At 47.0% G+C, this 14177-nt stretch overlaps 4 protein-coding genes across 7 annotated transcripts in view; 2 read left to right on the plus strand and 2 right to left on the minus strand.

Moving 5' to 3' along the window:
• Window positions 1-14177, plus strand: part of TAP2 (transporter 2, ATP binding cassette subfamily B member) — a 1062867-nt gene that overhangs the window by 599411 nt on the left and 449279 nt on the right. The gene's annotated exons all lie outside the window — the stretch shown is intronic.
• The window catches only part of LOC125428531 (zinc finger protein 708-like), a 1111878-nt gene that overhangs the window by 430681 nt on the left and 667020 nt on the right, over window positions 1-14177 (minus strand). The gene's annotated exons all lie outside the window — the stretch shown is intronic.
• LOC125428560 (zinc finger protein 420-like) overlaps window positions 1-14177 on the plus strand; it is a 469229-nt gene that overhangs the window by 342596 nt on the left and 112456 nt on the right. The window lies entirely within an intron of this gene.
• The window catches only part of LOC125428696 (zinc finger protein 684-like), a 98742-nt gene continuing 89597 nt past the window's right edge, over window positions 5033-14177 (minus strand). For all 4 annotated transcript variants that reach the window (XM_048489234.1, XM_048489237.1, XM_048489236.1 and 1 more), the window contains 7 exons: window positions 12298-12795; window positions 11629-11734; window positions 9576-9646; window positions 9232-9358; window positions 8492-8614; window positions 6773-7478; window positions 5033-5863 (listed from right to left, as the gene is read on the minus strand). In XM_048489234.1, the coding sequence (XP_048345191.1) occupies window positions 5680-5863; window positions 6773-7478; window positions 8492-8614; window positions 9232-9358; window positions 9576-9646; window positions 11629-11734; window positions 12298-12720 (1740 nt within the window). In that variant the 5' untranslated portion in view covers window positions 12721-12795 and the 3' untranslated portion in view covers window positions 5033-5679. The remainder of the gene's footprint in view (window positions 5864-6772; window positions 7479-8491; window positions 8615-9231; window positions 9359-9575; window positions 9647-11628; window positions 11735-12297; window positions 12796-14177) is intronic.

Genomic DNA, 14177 nt, shown 5'->3' on the forward strand with positions numbered 1-14177 from the left:
AAATATTTTTGGGGTTTATTGAGAGCTGCACCTTCAATAAACAAATAATACTTCTAAGGAATAATCAAATAAGTTAAAATAACACAGTAAAATAACAGTAGTATATAAGGAACTGTAAGTAAAGACTGTTAAAACTATTAAGTAACCAAGCTAGTCTGGCAGAGTTTAAGTTATTCAAAACAAAACATACAAAAAAACAAAAAACAAAGATACACTCAGGCAGTACAGAGTAACAGGCAACAGAAACAGAATGAAAAGAAAAGTAAGCATTTCATTTTTCCTGACCAGAATTCACTACTCATCAAATTAACAGGGTGCCCCAACCCCAGCCAGTGAGAATGAAAGTCTCCATTTCATGAGAGGGCATCTGGTACATTCCTTGGGTTTGCCCGTGCAGCTGTTCTTCCAGCGCTGGAGCTCTTCCACTTCGTTCCATCTTCACGATAGACCCAACTCTGAAACAGCAGTTAACGGTAGAAGAAGCAAAGAGAAGGAGCAGAAAGAGAAGAGTTTTGGGATTCTGATTTCCGCCTCTTGACTTAAAAGATCATTTTCAAAGCTGCTTCCAAACCTCGCCCTTCCTCCTCACAACAAGTACACCTTGAGAGGCGGGTAGGCTTAGAGATTTCCCCGGAGAGAACTGTGACTAACCGAAGGACACCCAGCAGACTTCATACGGAAGAGCAGACAAACAAACCTGGTTCACCACATTGGAGTCCACCACTCATGTGGAGGAGGGCAGAATTAAACCCAGTTCCCAGGAGTAGAGTCCACGCCTTAAAATCAATTCACACCTGATCCTGCCTCTCTCCTAGACTCTGCATCTTTCTATAAGCAGACCTGGTAGGGTTTTCTATCAATACTGGTAAACTCTGTGGAGGCCAGGCCCCAGAAGAGGGCTGCTGGACCCACCTTCTTTAATCCCCCCACTCAGATGATTAAAAAGTGGACGAATGTCAGGCAAGGAAGCCTGAAGACGGTCAAATATTAGCTGTTGAATACCTGATAAGGCCGGAAAAGATAAGCTCACTTGTTCGCTTCCTCTCAGCCTGACTCAGGAGGAAACCCTCGGCCAGGGGTTGCTCGCTGGGAACTGGTGATCCGCCCATATCCTTCTGACCCAGCGCTGCATTTCATTGGCAGGACGTCAGGAACTGCTCCAGGATCACCAGGTCCAGACGCTTCGGAGTGTTCTCTCCTGCTTGCCAGAGAGGTTGCAAAGTCCATGGAGCTGGCTGCAAACCCGGGGTCGCTATTGGCATCACGTAGCGAACCGCCGGGAAGCGGCCGGGCAAGGACTTCCGAAAGTTCAGGGCTCCTGATCCCAGACCTCTGGCACAGCTCTCCCAGAATGCAACACCACTCCACCTTTGATGAGATAGGGTCTTTCCTTGCCTCTGCCAAGTCCAGGTCCTCTAGGTCCCGCTTCTTCCATCTTCTATTGGGTCATCACTGCCTGTGAAGAGATTCCTTTTACTCCCTTAGGTATGAAGACAGGCTTCTTTCAAGTAGGTGTGGGTGGGTAAGAGGCAGATACCAAAGTGTCAGAAGGAAAACAAAAGAGGATGAATAACCTGGGCTCTCTCACCATCAGAGGCAGCAGTGTAGAGAACTGCTAAAGGCTAAAAGGCAACCACACATTTGTGAGTTCTAGAGAGACTTTTCCTTAAAGTGCAGGAGTGAATCCCATTCTCATGATGGATGTAGGCTAGGCTCCTGGGAAGCCCTGTATATCAGGGGAGAGACTGGAAGGTACACACTCCGCTCTGGACGGTCCAACAAGGCAAGTGGACTTCTGTTGCATCGTCTCACCAGGCTGATCTCATGGGCTCTGAGCCTGCATGATGGGACTCTTATTGGCTTTTGGTAGACTGTGCTCTTTTGTTATTGACTCTCACCTTCCTGTTTTCCTCTCTCCAGGTACAGCTCTTGTACCTCGAGGGTAGCCTAGAACCCAGGACAATTGTACTTTTAAAATGGGGAGGCTCTTCCTGGGGGGAGGTGAGACACTGAGATCTCTCCATGTCCTACCCTCCAACTCTAAAAGATCCATCCTATGCCAAGTGTAACTTCACCAAAGGGGGGGGGGTATCAAAAAGAAACATTTTTTTTCCAAAGAAAGAACCTGAGGGACTTCTAAGTTCTTCCAAATGTGAGATCCAGTATTGTGACTCTTGGTGTCCTGGGCTGCCCTCTGGGGATGGAGGAGTCCTCAGTGGAACAGCAGGGTCAGGAAAGCTCAGAACAGCTTGAGAACCAACTCGGCATCGTTTGTTCTTTCTTTTTCTAGAAATTAGCCCCTAACTATTAACATGCAGCTTTATAAAAGTAGGCTTTATGAGGTAGCGACAGGCAGCCCAAGCCCCTCCAGTCACTCTTGGAAGATTCACATAACATCCACTGCAAACATTCACAAACGTCACAACACCGTCTGCAAGGTCTGCACTGGATCCAAGTGGAGTATGCTACAACATGGATGGTCTAGCACGTGGTGGATAAATATACAATTCTACTGTCAGCTTTTCATGAGAAAGAGAATATTGCCAGTTCTTAACATAACACCACCCTCTTCTCCAGTAATCAGTATAAGAAATTCTCATACCTAGAATATTAATGCGTAATTTTATGAATTTTATGAAGACCTTCCAATTCATGCAAGCCTTTTGTTTCTACTGACTTCCAAAGCCCTTAAATTGAGAGATAAAACTGGAGTATCTGTCTCAAGGAGGAGGGTGGGAGGTTCCAGCCCTGAACTAATAATGAGATAAGTTCTTCTGCCTGGGTGGAAAACTCCCCAGCACACAGAAAGCCAAAGCACTGCGTGGCGAAAGGCATTGAGTCCACTCACTCTGCTTGTATTAGACGACCATGGTTCCAAACCCCCCCCCCCCTTGGCACAAACGCAGATGAGTGGAATAATAGACTCCTATTTGAAGGACCGGACTTCAAAAGGTAGGAGGAGGAGAGAGAGGATATGGTGGGGAGGGGGGGCTCTCCCTCACCTGTTTCCCAAAGAGCAAAGGAGAGGGCTGCATTGTTTGGTCTTAATTCCCACCTCTCCTTTCTTTGGAGGCTTCTTCCTTTGCCACAAAGAGGGTCTTTCTAGCATAGCAAGGTGGGGGGAGAATTGGGGGAAAGCGGGGCTCTTCTCCCAATTCACTGCCTAATTCCCAATTCATTTCCTTTGCATCCTGCCTAGAAGATCCTGCCCTATATTTCAATCCCCCCCTCTGGCCCAGAGCCCCTCGGGGATGGGGCGGTCTACAAATCCAAACAATCAATCAATCAATCAGATGTGAGGATTTTGGCCCCGGAGGCTTCATTTCTCTCCCCTCCAGAGACTCGCTGTCTCAGCCCCTCCCGGAGGGCTCTTGCTGTCTGCTCGGGGCTTTGCCCTCCCGAATGAAGAAGGGCCGTCCTCTGCCCCCTGTGGATGCAAAGACACGGAACCCCCCAGAGAACATACAGGGGCGGGGGTCCCCATGCCCGCTCCCCTCCCTGTGCTGGGGGGGCACATGGTCCCCCCCCACTCGGCCAGATTCCTCCTCTGCAGCCAGCCCCCCGCCCCTGAGAGCAGCAGCCATGAGGGGGTCTGTCCCTAAGCAACCCCCCTCCCCAACCCAGGCCCTTCTCCCCCCCTCCCTTTCCTCCACTCCCAACCCCCTCCCCTCCCTTGTTTTCTCCCCCCTCCCCTTCCAAATGCCAATCACTCGCCCGGCCTCCGCAAAGCAAAGAAGGGGCTGCCTCTCAACCCCCCCCCCCCCACATTGTGGGGACAGGAGGGGGAAAGGGGCGGGGCCAAGAGGAACAGCCCCCCCTTCCCCCCCTTCCCGGCTGCCTTGCAGTGGCTGCCCCTTTCCACGCCCCCCCCCCCCATTTTCTTGAAGCTCCTGGAAATCACCCCCCCCACGCCCTGCCCCTGCCCCCTGCTCCCCTTGACTCACTGGGAAGAGGCTGCTGGTGAGTGTCGGAAGAAAAAAAGCCGACAGAGGAAGGAAATGAGAAAGCTTCCCACACCTTCTTCCTCCCAAGTGGCCTCTCTCTGGGATCTCCTTATGCTCTCATGGTTTTTTTTCCTCCTTCCCCAGTTCAGGCCGTCCAGCCTACATCAGAGGCCGCTGCCGCTCATGTTTGTTTTATTCCGACTCACTCCTCTTCCTACTTTTGTTCCCCCCTCCCTCCCTCTTCTACATGTTTGGCTCCACCTCCTGCGGCAGCCATTTGGTGTTTGGCTCCACCTCCTGCGGCAGCCATTTTGGGAGTCTCTGAAAGCAACATCGCTTCTGTCAGGAATCCCAACAGTCCTCCTAGGCTTCAATTTATGGCGAACCTTTTTGTGACCCGAGGTGTCTAAATTGCAGGACCCAAAACCTACTGATTTATCGGCCAAGTGGCCAACACGCAATTTAACCCTGAATAGCTGAGGTTTTAGTTTAGGAAAATGAGCAGTTCGGTGCTGGCCGCGGCTGCTCCGGAGAAAGCTTGGTGGTAGGCATTAGCTTGCTTTGGAAGCAACTCGTGCAGTGCTTCAAATGGGGCAGGAATCAGCACCCCAGGGAGGCTCTGCTCAGAAGCAAGCCATCATTGCTGCAACTGAGCTTGCTGGCAGGTAAAGCTGATGGCGAATTGTAGTTCTTCGCATGAACATCCAGTGGGTTTCTAATGAAGTGCCATCAGGCTACTACACTGCTTCCCCAAAAAACTAGGTCTTGTATTTAATACACAATCAAGCCTGAAAAGCTCCAGACCCAGCCTAGGTGTGTGTGTGTGTGGGGCAACTTGTTTGCATCGGCAGTTCACAGAGAGGCTCCTGAGTGCCACCTCTTGCACCCACATGCCAGGGTTCGGCCACCACCGCCCTAGGTTTCCAGAAACAAGGGCAGCTGCCCAAACCACAGCAGTGGGAACACTTTAAGGCAAGTAAGCCTTGGCACTGTTCCCCGTGGTAGCTGCACAGCCCCCAAATGGCAACCAAGTTCTTATCAGAACATTCATGACAATTACAAAGTGCCAAGTGAACCTAATATTTGATTATTATGTTTATATTTTATTATTATGATTAGACTGCTGTATACAGACACGTCGTGTCAAGTAAAGTACACACGATGGTTTCCTTACTGAAAGTATTCCTAATAACAAAGGGCTGCATAATTGCACCAACTCTGCTTAACATCTATATTCATGATCTACCTATCGAATCAGCAAAGATAGACGGACACGGTTCCAACCTGAAAGATTAGCATATACCTGCCTTGCTATATGCAGATGACACAGTCCTAATTTCACAGACTAGAATTGGCCTTACACGTTTACTATATAAATAATTACTGAAAATATGTTAGAACTGAGTTTTGATTAATCAAATATGTTTTTTGCCAATTCATGGAAGAAATTAACCTGGAAAATTGCTGGACAACAAATTGAACAAGTAAAGCACTATAAGTATTTAGGAATCTTGTTTACTTATAATCTATCGTGGTCAGTCCACTATAAAATGGTATCAGCGAAAGTCTCTCTGAGTGCAAATGCAATAGCTAGATTTTTCTTTATAAAAGGAAAGCAGTATGTTCCAGTTGCAAAATTTCTTTCTGAGATCATTCATGATTTTTAAAAAGTTTATTAGTTGTTTTATTGTATTTTGTGTTGTCATTTTATGATAAATGTATATGCCAATAAAGGCTATGTATGTATATATGTACTTTCCACACTCTGAGCATTCAAAAATATCTCCTTTGTATGAATTCTTTGATGCTTTTGAAGAGTGCTACTCTGACTGAATCTCTTTCCACACTCTGAGCATTCAAAAGGTCTCTCGTTTGTGTGTGTTCTTTGATGCTGCTGAAGAGTGTTATTCTGACTGAATCTCCTTTGCTACAATGTGGAGTGATCTGTAAGAAGTCTCTCATTTCCGTGGTGAGTTCAGTGGATGTGCTGAGAAGGAGAGCTACTCTGACCTGACCAAATTCCTTCTTGCCACACTGTGAGCATTCAAAAGGCCTTTCCTTTGTGTGAATTCTTTGATGCTTTTGAAGAGTGCTACTCTCACTGAATCTCTTGCCACATGCTGAGCATTCAAAAGGTCTCTCCTTTGTGTGAGTTCGTTGATGGTGTTGAAGAGTGCTACTCTGACTGAATCTCTTGCCACACTCTAAGCATTCAAAAGGTCTCTCCTTTGGTGTGAGTCCGTTTGATGTTATTAAGAAGGTCTACCTTTCTGACTGGAATCTCTTTCCACCACACTTCTATAGCATTCAAAAAAGGTTTCTCCTTGTATTGTGAATTCTTTTTATGCTTTTTTGAAGTGTAAGTCATCTCTACTGAATCTCTTCTCTTCCACATCTCTTGGAGCATTCAAAAGGTCTCCTCCTTTAGTGTGTGTAGGTTCTTTTAGATGCTGCTGCAGGATTGCCACTTTCATGACTGAATCTCTCTTCCACACTCTTGCACATTCAAATGGTGTCCTCCTTTGTATGAGTTAGTTGATGCCAAGCTGGAAGATGGCTACTCCGGGATTGAATTTCTTTCCACACTCTGGAGCATTCTGTGCTGTCTCTCCATTGTATGAGTTCTTTGATGCCTCTGAAGAGTGCTACTCTGACTGAATCTCTTTTCACACTCTGAGCATTCAAAAGGCCTCTCCTTTGTGTGTGTTCTTTGATGCTGTAGAAGATTGCTACTATGACTGAATCTCTTTCCACACTCTGAGCATTCAAAAGGTCTCTCCTTTGTGTGAGTTCTTTGATGCTGTTGAAGAGTGCTACTATGAGTGAATCTCTTTCCACACTCTGAGCATTCAAAAGGCCTCTCCTTTGTGTGTATTCTTTGATGCTGCTGCAGAGTGCTACTCTGACTGAATCTCTTTCCACACACTGAGCATTCAAAAGGCCTCTCTTTTGTGTGACGTCTTTGGTGCACAAGTAGCTTTGATCTGCTGCTGAAGAACTTTCCACACCAAAAGCATTCATGTGCACTCAGTATACTGTTATTTGGAATGTGTACATTACCCTTTCTTTTACCACAGAAGGTCATTTCCCTCTCCAAGTAGATTAGTGGCTCCTCTCCTGAATGAGTCCTTTGGTGTTGAAAAAGATATGATTTTTTTGGGAAGGCTTTGCCACAATCTGAGCAGTTATAAGGTTTCTCTCTTTTCCGTTTTATTTGATGCCTAAGGAGTTCTACTCTGCAAAGGAATGTCTTGCCACACACCAAGCATTGGTGCATCTTCTTTAAACTGTGCATTTGCAAATGGATCTTGTATTGGCTTTGATCTGAGTAATCTATTCCACACTCTATGCACTTGTATTCTGAGATTTCAAAAAAGCCTTCGGATTGAACGGGTTTATCCCTTGTCTTGTCTGCATGGTTTCCCTCCTGCCTTGGTGGGCCATCTCTTTCCTCAAAATTTCCTTCAGAAATTTCATGCTTGTATTTTTCTACAGAGGACATGTGGAATACTGCCACATCCTCTACATGTGCTGCTGGAAGATAAAAAGAGGTCCAATCAGCACAGTGACAAGAAGCCAACCCACCGATCAGGCACTGCTCATTAATGGATAAACATGACCTTTATCAAACCATTTTCCCCCTCAACTGACCTGTGGGTCCCACCTTATGCCCAGCCTGGCCCTCCAGGTCAGACATTTTTATATTTGATTCCACTCCAAACTCTCTGTAAAGGCTTCAAGTAGGAAAGGAATTTCCCCCCACTATTCACAGCTGACTTGTCACAAAGCTCTTTTGAGCCTCTGCTACTGATTTTTAAGTAGAAGAGGAAGAAAAGGCTTTTATATCTCACTGTTCTTTACCACAAAGATCCTCAAAGTGGCTTGCAAATCACATTCCTTTTAAATAGGACTGAGAGACCTCTGAGAGAACAGGGCCTGGCTTGAGGTCACGCAGCAGGCTTCATGTGGAAGAGCAGCGACTCCAACCTCTCTCTCCAGATTGGAGCCCACCGCTCTTAATCACTAAGGCATGCTGGCTCTCCACATGATCTACTGCAACTACACAGTGAGGTTCCCTCTTGTTGTGATGAAAGCCATTAAGAGCTGGATTTCAGGATTTGCTAGGAGAGAGCAAGGAGCCGAGACACCACTGGGTTAACGCAAAGCTTCAAAGCAGGGCCCCGTGGTTCTTGGAAGAGCTTCCAGTTGGGGGCAGGACAGGTAAGGGCCAAAGGCATCTAGGCAATGGTTGTAAAAAAAGTCCTTTGGCCTCCTCCGGCATGACTTTTTAAAAGTAACTACCCCCTCCACTCACACCTTTCCACAGAATATCCCCTATTTAAGCAATCCCTGCAGAACAACAGTTAAGTTCAGACCCAGAAGGACTTTTAGAGCATCCCAGATTTCAGGCTTAAAAACCTGTCCTTCCCTCTTTTCCAAGCAGGCTTTGTGATTCTGCCAAACTAAAATGTGCAAAGATATGAAGCAGAAATCCTTTGAGGGCATTCCTTGATCATTCCCTTGATATAACCATGAAGGATACTCACTTGCAGTCAGCTCATCGGGGAAGGAAACATTCTCTGCAGGTCCTCTTAAGAATTTTTTTTGCATTTCTTCAGATGTGAGGCCTTTGTCTGTCTCCACCATAGCCTTTATTACATTCCTGGCTCCTTTGACACACAGAAAGAAAGTGATGGTTCTTATATTAAGAAGGAAAAAAATCCAAAGAAGGGAGGGTTGGGCAAAATGGAATCCAGGCCAAGATCAAAGTCCACAATCCCAATCAGTGTAAGAAGAAGACGACCACACTGGTTCTCTACCTTTAAGGAGTACCAGAGCAGCTTACAATCAATTTCCCCTCCCCACCCCATGTGAGGCAGGTGGGGCTGTGGAAGTTCTGAGGGAACTGTGCTGGTGGTTCTCCAGATCACAATCAAAGAGGATCACAGTAATCTCATCTGGAGGACAAGTGTGTTCCAATGGTTGTCAACTGAGAAATTAGGATGGGGTCCCTTCCAGAGTCTTCCTGTGGGCTTCAGAATCCTGCAGTGGCTAGGACACCCTCTCTGGCTCAGTTAGCCTGGGCAAACCAGGTGTCTTGGGACATGTGTGTTGGATCGCTCTACTCAGCCATACAGAATATCGCTTTTATAGCCATACTGCCACCTGAAGGCCTCTACAAGGGAGCAGCAAAGGCCTCAACATAATGTACTGGTGTTCAAGATTTTGATTCATGTCTCATCCCAAAGGTAGAAAGGTGATTCTGGCACCTGTGAAAGTTCCTTACCCAAAGAACCCACGCTCGCATAGTTCTGCAGCATGACGTCTTCATAAAGAGCTCTTTGGTCTGGATCCAGCAATGCCCACTCTGCCTCTGTGAAATACACGGCCACCTCCCCAAAGGAAACCAGAGACTGAAAGAAAAAGCAGATTCCCTCATCAGAGGTCATTCTAGGCAGAGACGGCCCTCAGGGAGGTGTGTTCTGGGACACTGCAGGATGGAGAACTGAGCTTGTGTGTAAGGAGTGGTATTCAGTGCAGCTTGCCTGGGCCCCTCAGCACCAACTGCAGCAGAAAAGCCCCCTAAGAAAGGAGGGGGAACCCAGGCAGTCCCCTGCTCATCTCCCCTACCTGGACTGGAGGTTCTACAGCTGCTTCCACCCCTCTACAAACAGAACAGGTCAACGCTTCCTCTTCACTGCCTGCGAAGGAGGGAAAAGGGAGAACGAGTATAAGCCTACACTTTTTATTCTATTTGCATGTTTGAGTCATGTTTCCTGCACCCCTGTTCCCAGGGCTGTGAAACCTTGCCCAACACTGAGAAAGAAGACTCAGCCTTTCTAAAAATTAATGGAAGAGGCAAAAGAGAAGCTCAAGGTACCCATGAGCCTCAGCGGCTGTGAATGACACTGACACAATTCAGACTTCTGGGACACATAAAACTTGTCCTGTGAACACTGGAGCTAAACAATGTGAAGCCATCTCTGCTGCATCAGACCAAAGACCCAGCCAGGCTGCTGGAAGAAAAATAGGCAGGGAAAAATGACGTCTGGCAACTCACTGTCACATCAGGCCAAAAAAACCTAGACCTGAATTAAACACATGCCAAAACTAAGGGTAATCTCAATGAGTTATTCTATATTTTAATCCATGACTTGGATAATGAAATGGAGGGCATGTTAATCAAATTTGCAGATGACACCAAATTAGGAGCAGTAGCCAATACCCTGGAGGACAAGGGCAGGATTCAAAATGATCTGGGTCAAAACTAACAAAATGAATTTCAACAGAGATAGATGTAAGATTCTTTACTCAGGCAGAAAAAATGAAATGCACAGATATAGGTTCAGTGACACCTGGCTTGATAACACTACATGCAAAAAGGATCTGGGAGTCTTAGTAGACCACAAACTAAACATGAGTCAGCAGTGTGATGCAGCAGCCAAGAAAGCCAGTGCAATTCTGGGATGCATCAATAAGAGTATAGTGTCTAGATCGAGGGAAATAATTATATCACTCTACCCTCATTGGTCAGACCTCACCTAGAGTACTGTTTTAAGTTCTAGGCACCGCAATTTGAGAAGGATATTGACAAGTTGGAACATGTCCAGAAGATGGCACCCAAATTGGTAAAAGATCTGGAATCCATGTCCTACGAAGAGAGACAAAGGCTCATTCCGCACACGCAGAATAATGCACTTTCAAGCTGCTTTCAGGGCTCTTTGAAGCTGTGCGGAATGGCAAAAACAGTTGTGAAAGCAGCTTGAAAGTGCATTATTTTGCGTGTGCGGAATGAGCCTTAGGGAACTGGGGATGTTTAGTCTGGAGAAGTGAAGGTTAAGGAAGGACATGATAGTTATGTTTAAATATTTGAAGGGATGTCATGCCGAAGAGGGAGCAAACTTGTTTTCTGCTGCCTCAGAGACTCTGACACAGAGTAATGGATTTAAGGTGCAGGAAAAGAAATTCCACCTAAACATTAGGAGGCAATTTCTGACTGTCAGGGCAGTTTGACAGTGGAATTCACTGCCTCGGAGAGTGGTGGGGTCTCCTCCTTTGGAGGTTTTTAAACAGAGGCCAGATGAGGATATGTTGGTAGTGCTTTGATTGTGTGTACCTGCATGGCAAGGAGTTGGACTTGATGACCCTTATGGTTTCTTCCAACTCTATGATTTTATGAGTGCCTGTAGCATCCGCTGAACCACTAATGTCACATCTGGGTTTTCAGCTAGAGGCAACTTCTATATGGCATCACAACACCCCAAGCCCTTCAGCACAGCCTAACGTCACTCATCCAGGGCTTTATTTCCTACAGTGGCTCGTCAGATGCCCCAATAAGAATGAGCACAAAACACATTTGGCCAAGGTTCTTAGAGCTGTGCTGAGCAGAACATGCAGACTTTGTTTATTCACAAGACTGAAGAATTCAGACGAGATTTGTCTGCCTTTTCTTTGGAGCCACCTTGAGTCCCTCTAATGGGGAAAGGAGGGATGTGTATATTACAATCCATGTGAGGAACTGCCTCCAAGATTTTTTAAATCCCCTTTTACAGGCAGCCCAACTATTGAACATTGAGCGCCATTATTTGGATGAAATAGCATTTCATTTTTTTCCTGACCAGAATTGACTACCCACCAAATTAACAGAGTGCCCCAATCCCAGCTGGTCAAAATTAGTCCTTACCATGTGAGAGGACATCTTGGGCACATTCCTGGGCCTGTCCCGGATTCCCTTCCTCCAACGTAGCTCTTTCCAACTTGGGTTCCATCTTCACGGATAGACCCAACCTCTGAAACAGCAGCAACAGAAACAACTTTGAGAAGGAGTAGAAGGCAAAGAGTTTTGATTTATACCCTGCTTTTCTTGACCTTAAAGAGCGTCAAAGTGTCTTACAAACATCTTCCCTTCTTCTCCCCACAAGACTCCTTGTGAGGTGGGTGGGGCTCAGAGAATTTGGAGAGAACTGTGGCTAACCAAAGGACACCCAGCAGGTTTCATGCGGAGGAGCAGGCAAACCTGGTTCACCAGACTGGAGTCCACCGCTCATGCAGAGGAGGGCAGAATGAAACCCAGTTCTCCAGAGTAGAATCCACCACTCCAAACCACCACACCAAGGAACGGATCCTGCCCCTCTCCCAGACTCTGCATCTTTCTATAAGTAGACCTGGTAGGATTTTCTTTCAACACTGGTGAACTATCTGGAGGAATAATATATTTTCCAGAAGAAGGGGCTGATGAAGCACCTTCTTAAATCTCCCATTTGGATAATTAACACTTGGACAAATATCAGGCATGGAAGTTTTAGGAAAAGGTCAGATATTGTTGCACATAGCTTGAAAGAAAAGCCCTCACCTGTTCTGCCAGCATGTTCTCCTCTGCCTGACTCAGGAGGAAACCCTCGGCCAGGGCCACGGCTTGGGAACTGGTCTCCGGCCCACATCCTCTGACCCAGAGCTGCATTTCATGGGGCAGGACGGTCAGGAACTGCTCCAGGATCACCAGGTCCAGGATCTGCTTCTTGGAGTGCCTCTCCGGCTTCAGCCAGCGGTTGCAAAGTCCATAGAGCTGGCTGCAAACCTCTCGGGGCCCATCTGCATCATAATAGTGGAACTGCCGGAAATATTGGCAACGTACTTCAGAGTTTAGGGGCTTCTGATCCCAGACCTCTGGCACAGCTCTCTCCCAGAATGCAACAACACTCCCAGCTTGCATAGGATGGGGGTCTTTCCTCACTCTCTTGCCAAGTCCAGGTCCTCCTGGGTCCTGTTCTTCCATCTTCTTCTTCTATAGGGTTGCCTCTTCTTCTTCTATAGGGTCGCCTCTCACAAGGGTATGAAGAGAAGCTTCTTTCTGCAGGGGCGTGGGGTAGAAGGCAGATAAAATGTCAGATGGAAAACAAAAGAGAATGTTGATAAGGACAAAAGTATGGATTGAAATGTTTTGCTGCACTATAAACTAAGCTTTTTGAAACATGCCTGCTTGGTCCTTTGGGAAATTTAGCTGTCTCTGGCTCTTAAAAGTTGTTACTTTGCATCAGGCTGTTCTGATGGCTTCTAAGTGGGTCAGGAGATAAGTCCATCCACAGGCACAGGGGCCTCTTGTAGCTGTAGGGCAAATGTAAATCCTGTGCTGGCACAGAGTGCAGTTGCACCAAGGGCATGTTTTGTGCTTGCATCGAGGCACAAGAGTTGCTGAGATGAACAGAAGCCAGGGGGGGGTGGGGGGGAACCCTACCAAATGCAGAAGATTGACAATTCAAGGTTGGGAAATTCCTGGAAATTAGGGGGTGGAGCCTGTGGAGGGCAGGGTATAAAGGCACAGAGTCTGCCTCCCAAAGGAGCCATTTTTTCCATGTGGACTAATCCACTGTAATTCCAGGCAATTCCAAAGCCCTACCTCAATATGGGCAACCCTGCATATGGAAGACGTTAGATGAGGAAGAGCATCAGCCAAAACCATTAGTGGGTCCCGCACGCAGGCCTCCTGTGATTGTGCCCTCATATTTCTCCAGGTTGTGTTGCTTGGGGGTCTGTAACACTCTGTAAGGTTGTGGTTTGATTTCCCTTGCCTGCTCGCCTGCCCCGGCCTTGGTAACATTCCACGGACTGGGCTGCGTGCCCGGGAGTGCTGTTATCAGTAACCTTGCTGTCTATGCTTATCATATGCGTGTGAAGTCTTACTTTCTGTTCGTTTCTCTTGGTGTGAGAATCTGGTTTGATGTTTGGAGAAAGTTACGCTCACGGCTGTGGGCGGGGGGTTGAAATGCTCGTAAAAGCAGCGCTTTGGCGGGAAAGGGTCAGAGTCCGCATTCCGTGTATTGTGCATCATGGAAGTTTAAGAATAAAGAACTTTTCAAGTTACTTTGTTTCTAGTCCTTTCAGATTCCTTACACTCTCTTGCTTGGCAAAAGGACGCTGCTCCTATAACTCAAAATCCCTCCTTGCCTTCTGTACATAGTGGGCAGCAGGCTGATACCAGGGAGTGTGGCTTCAAAAGCATGCTCCACCCCCTCTGCCTGTCACAGGGCAGTCACCTCGTGTGATGACTGGTGGGCATTGGTGGTGTTTCCATGGCTACTGGTGGACCTTGGCAACAGGTTTCTCAAATTTTCCTCTGCTGTGCTAGGCAGGTCTTGGACAGCAGGTCACTGACCCGGCCCCACAAACACTGAAGTCTTAGGATGGGGCTGTGGGTGATTCTAATGTAGGAAGGAACTCCCTTCCCCAGCCTAT

Source organism: Sphaerodactylus townsendi, linkage group LG03 (assembly GCF_021028975.2).
Source record: "Sphaerodactylus townsendi isolate TG3544 linkage group LG03, MPM_Stown_v2.3, whole genome shotgun sequence".
Taxonomy (NCBI): domain Eukaryota; kingdom Metazoa; phylum Chordata; class Lepidosauria; order Squamata; family Sphaerodactylidae; genus Sphaerodactylus; species Sphaerodactylus townsendi.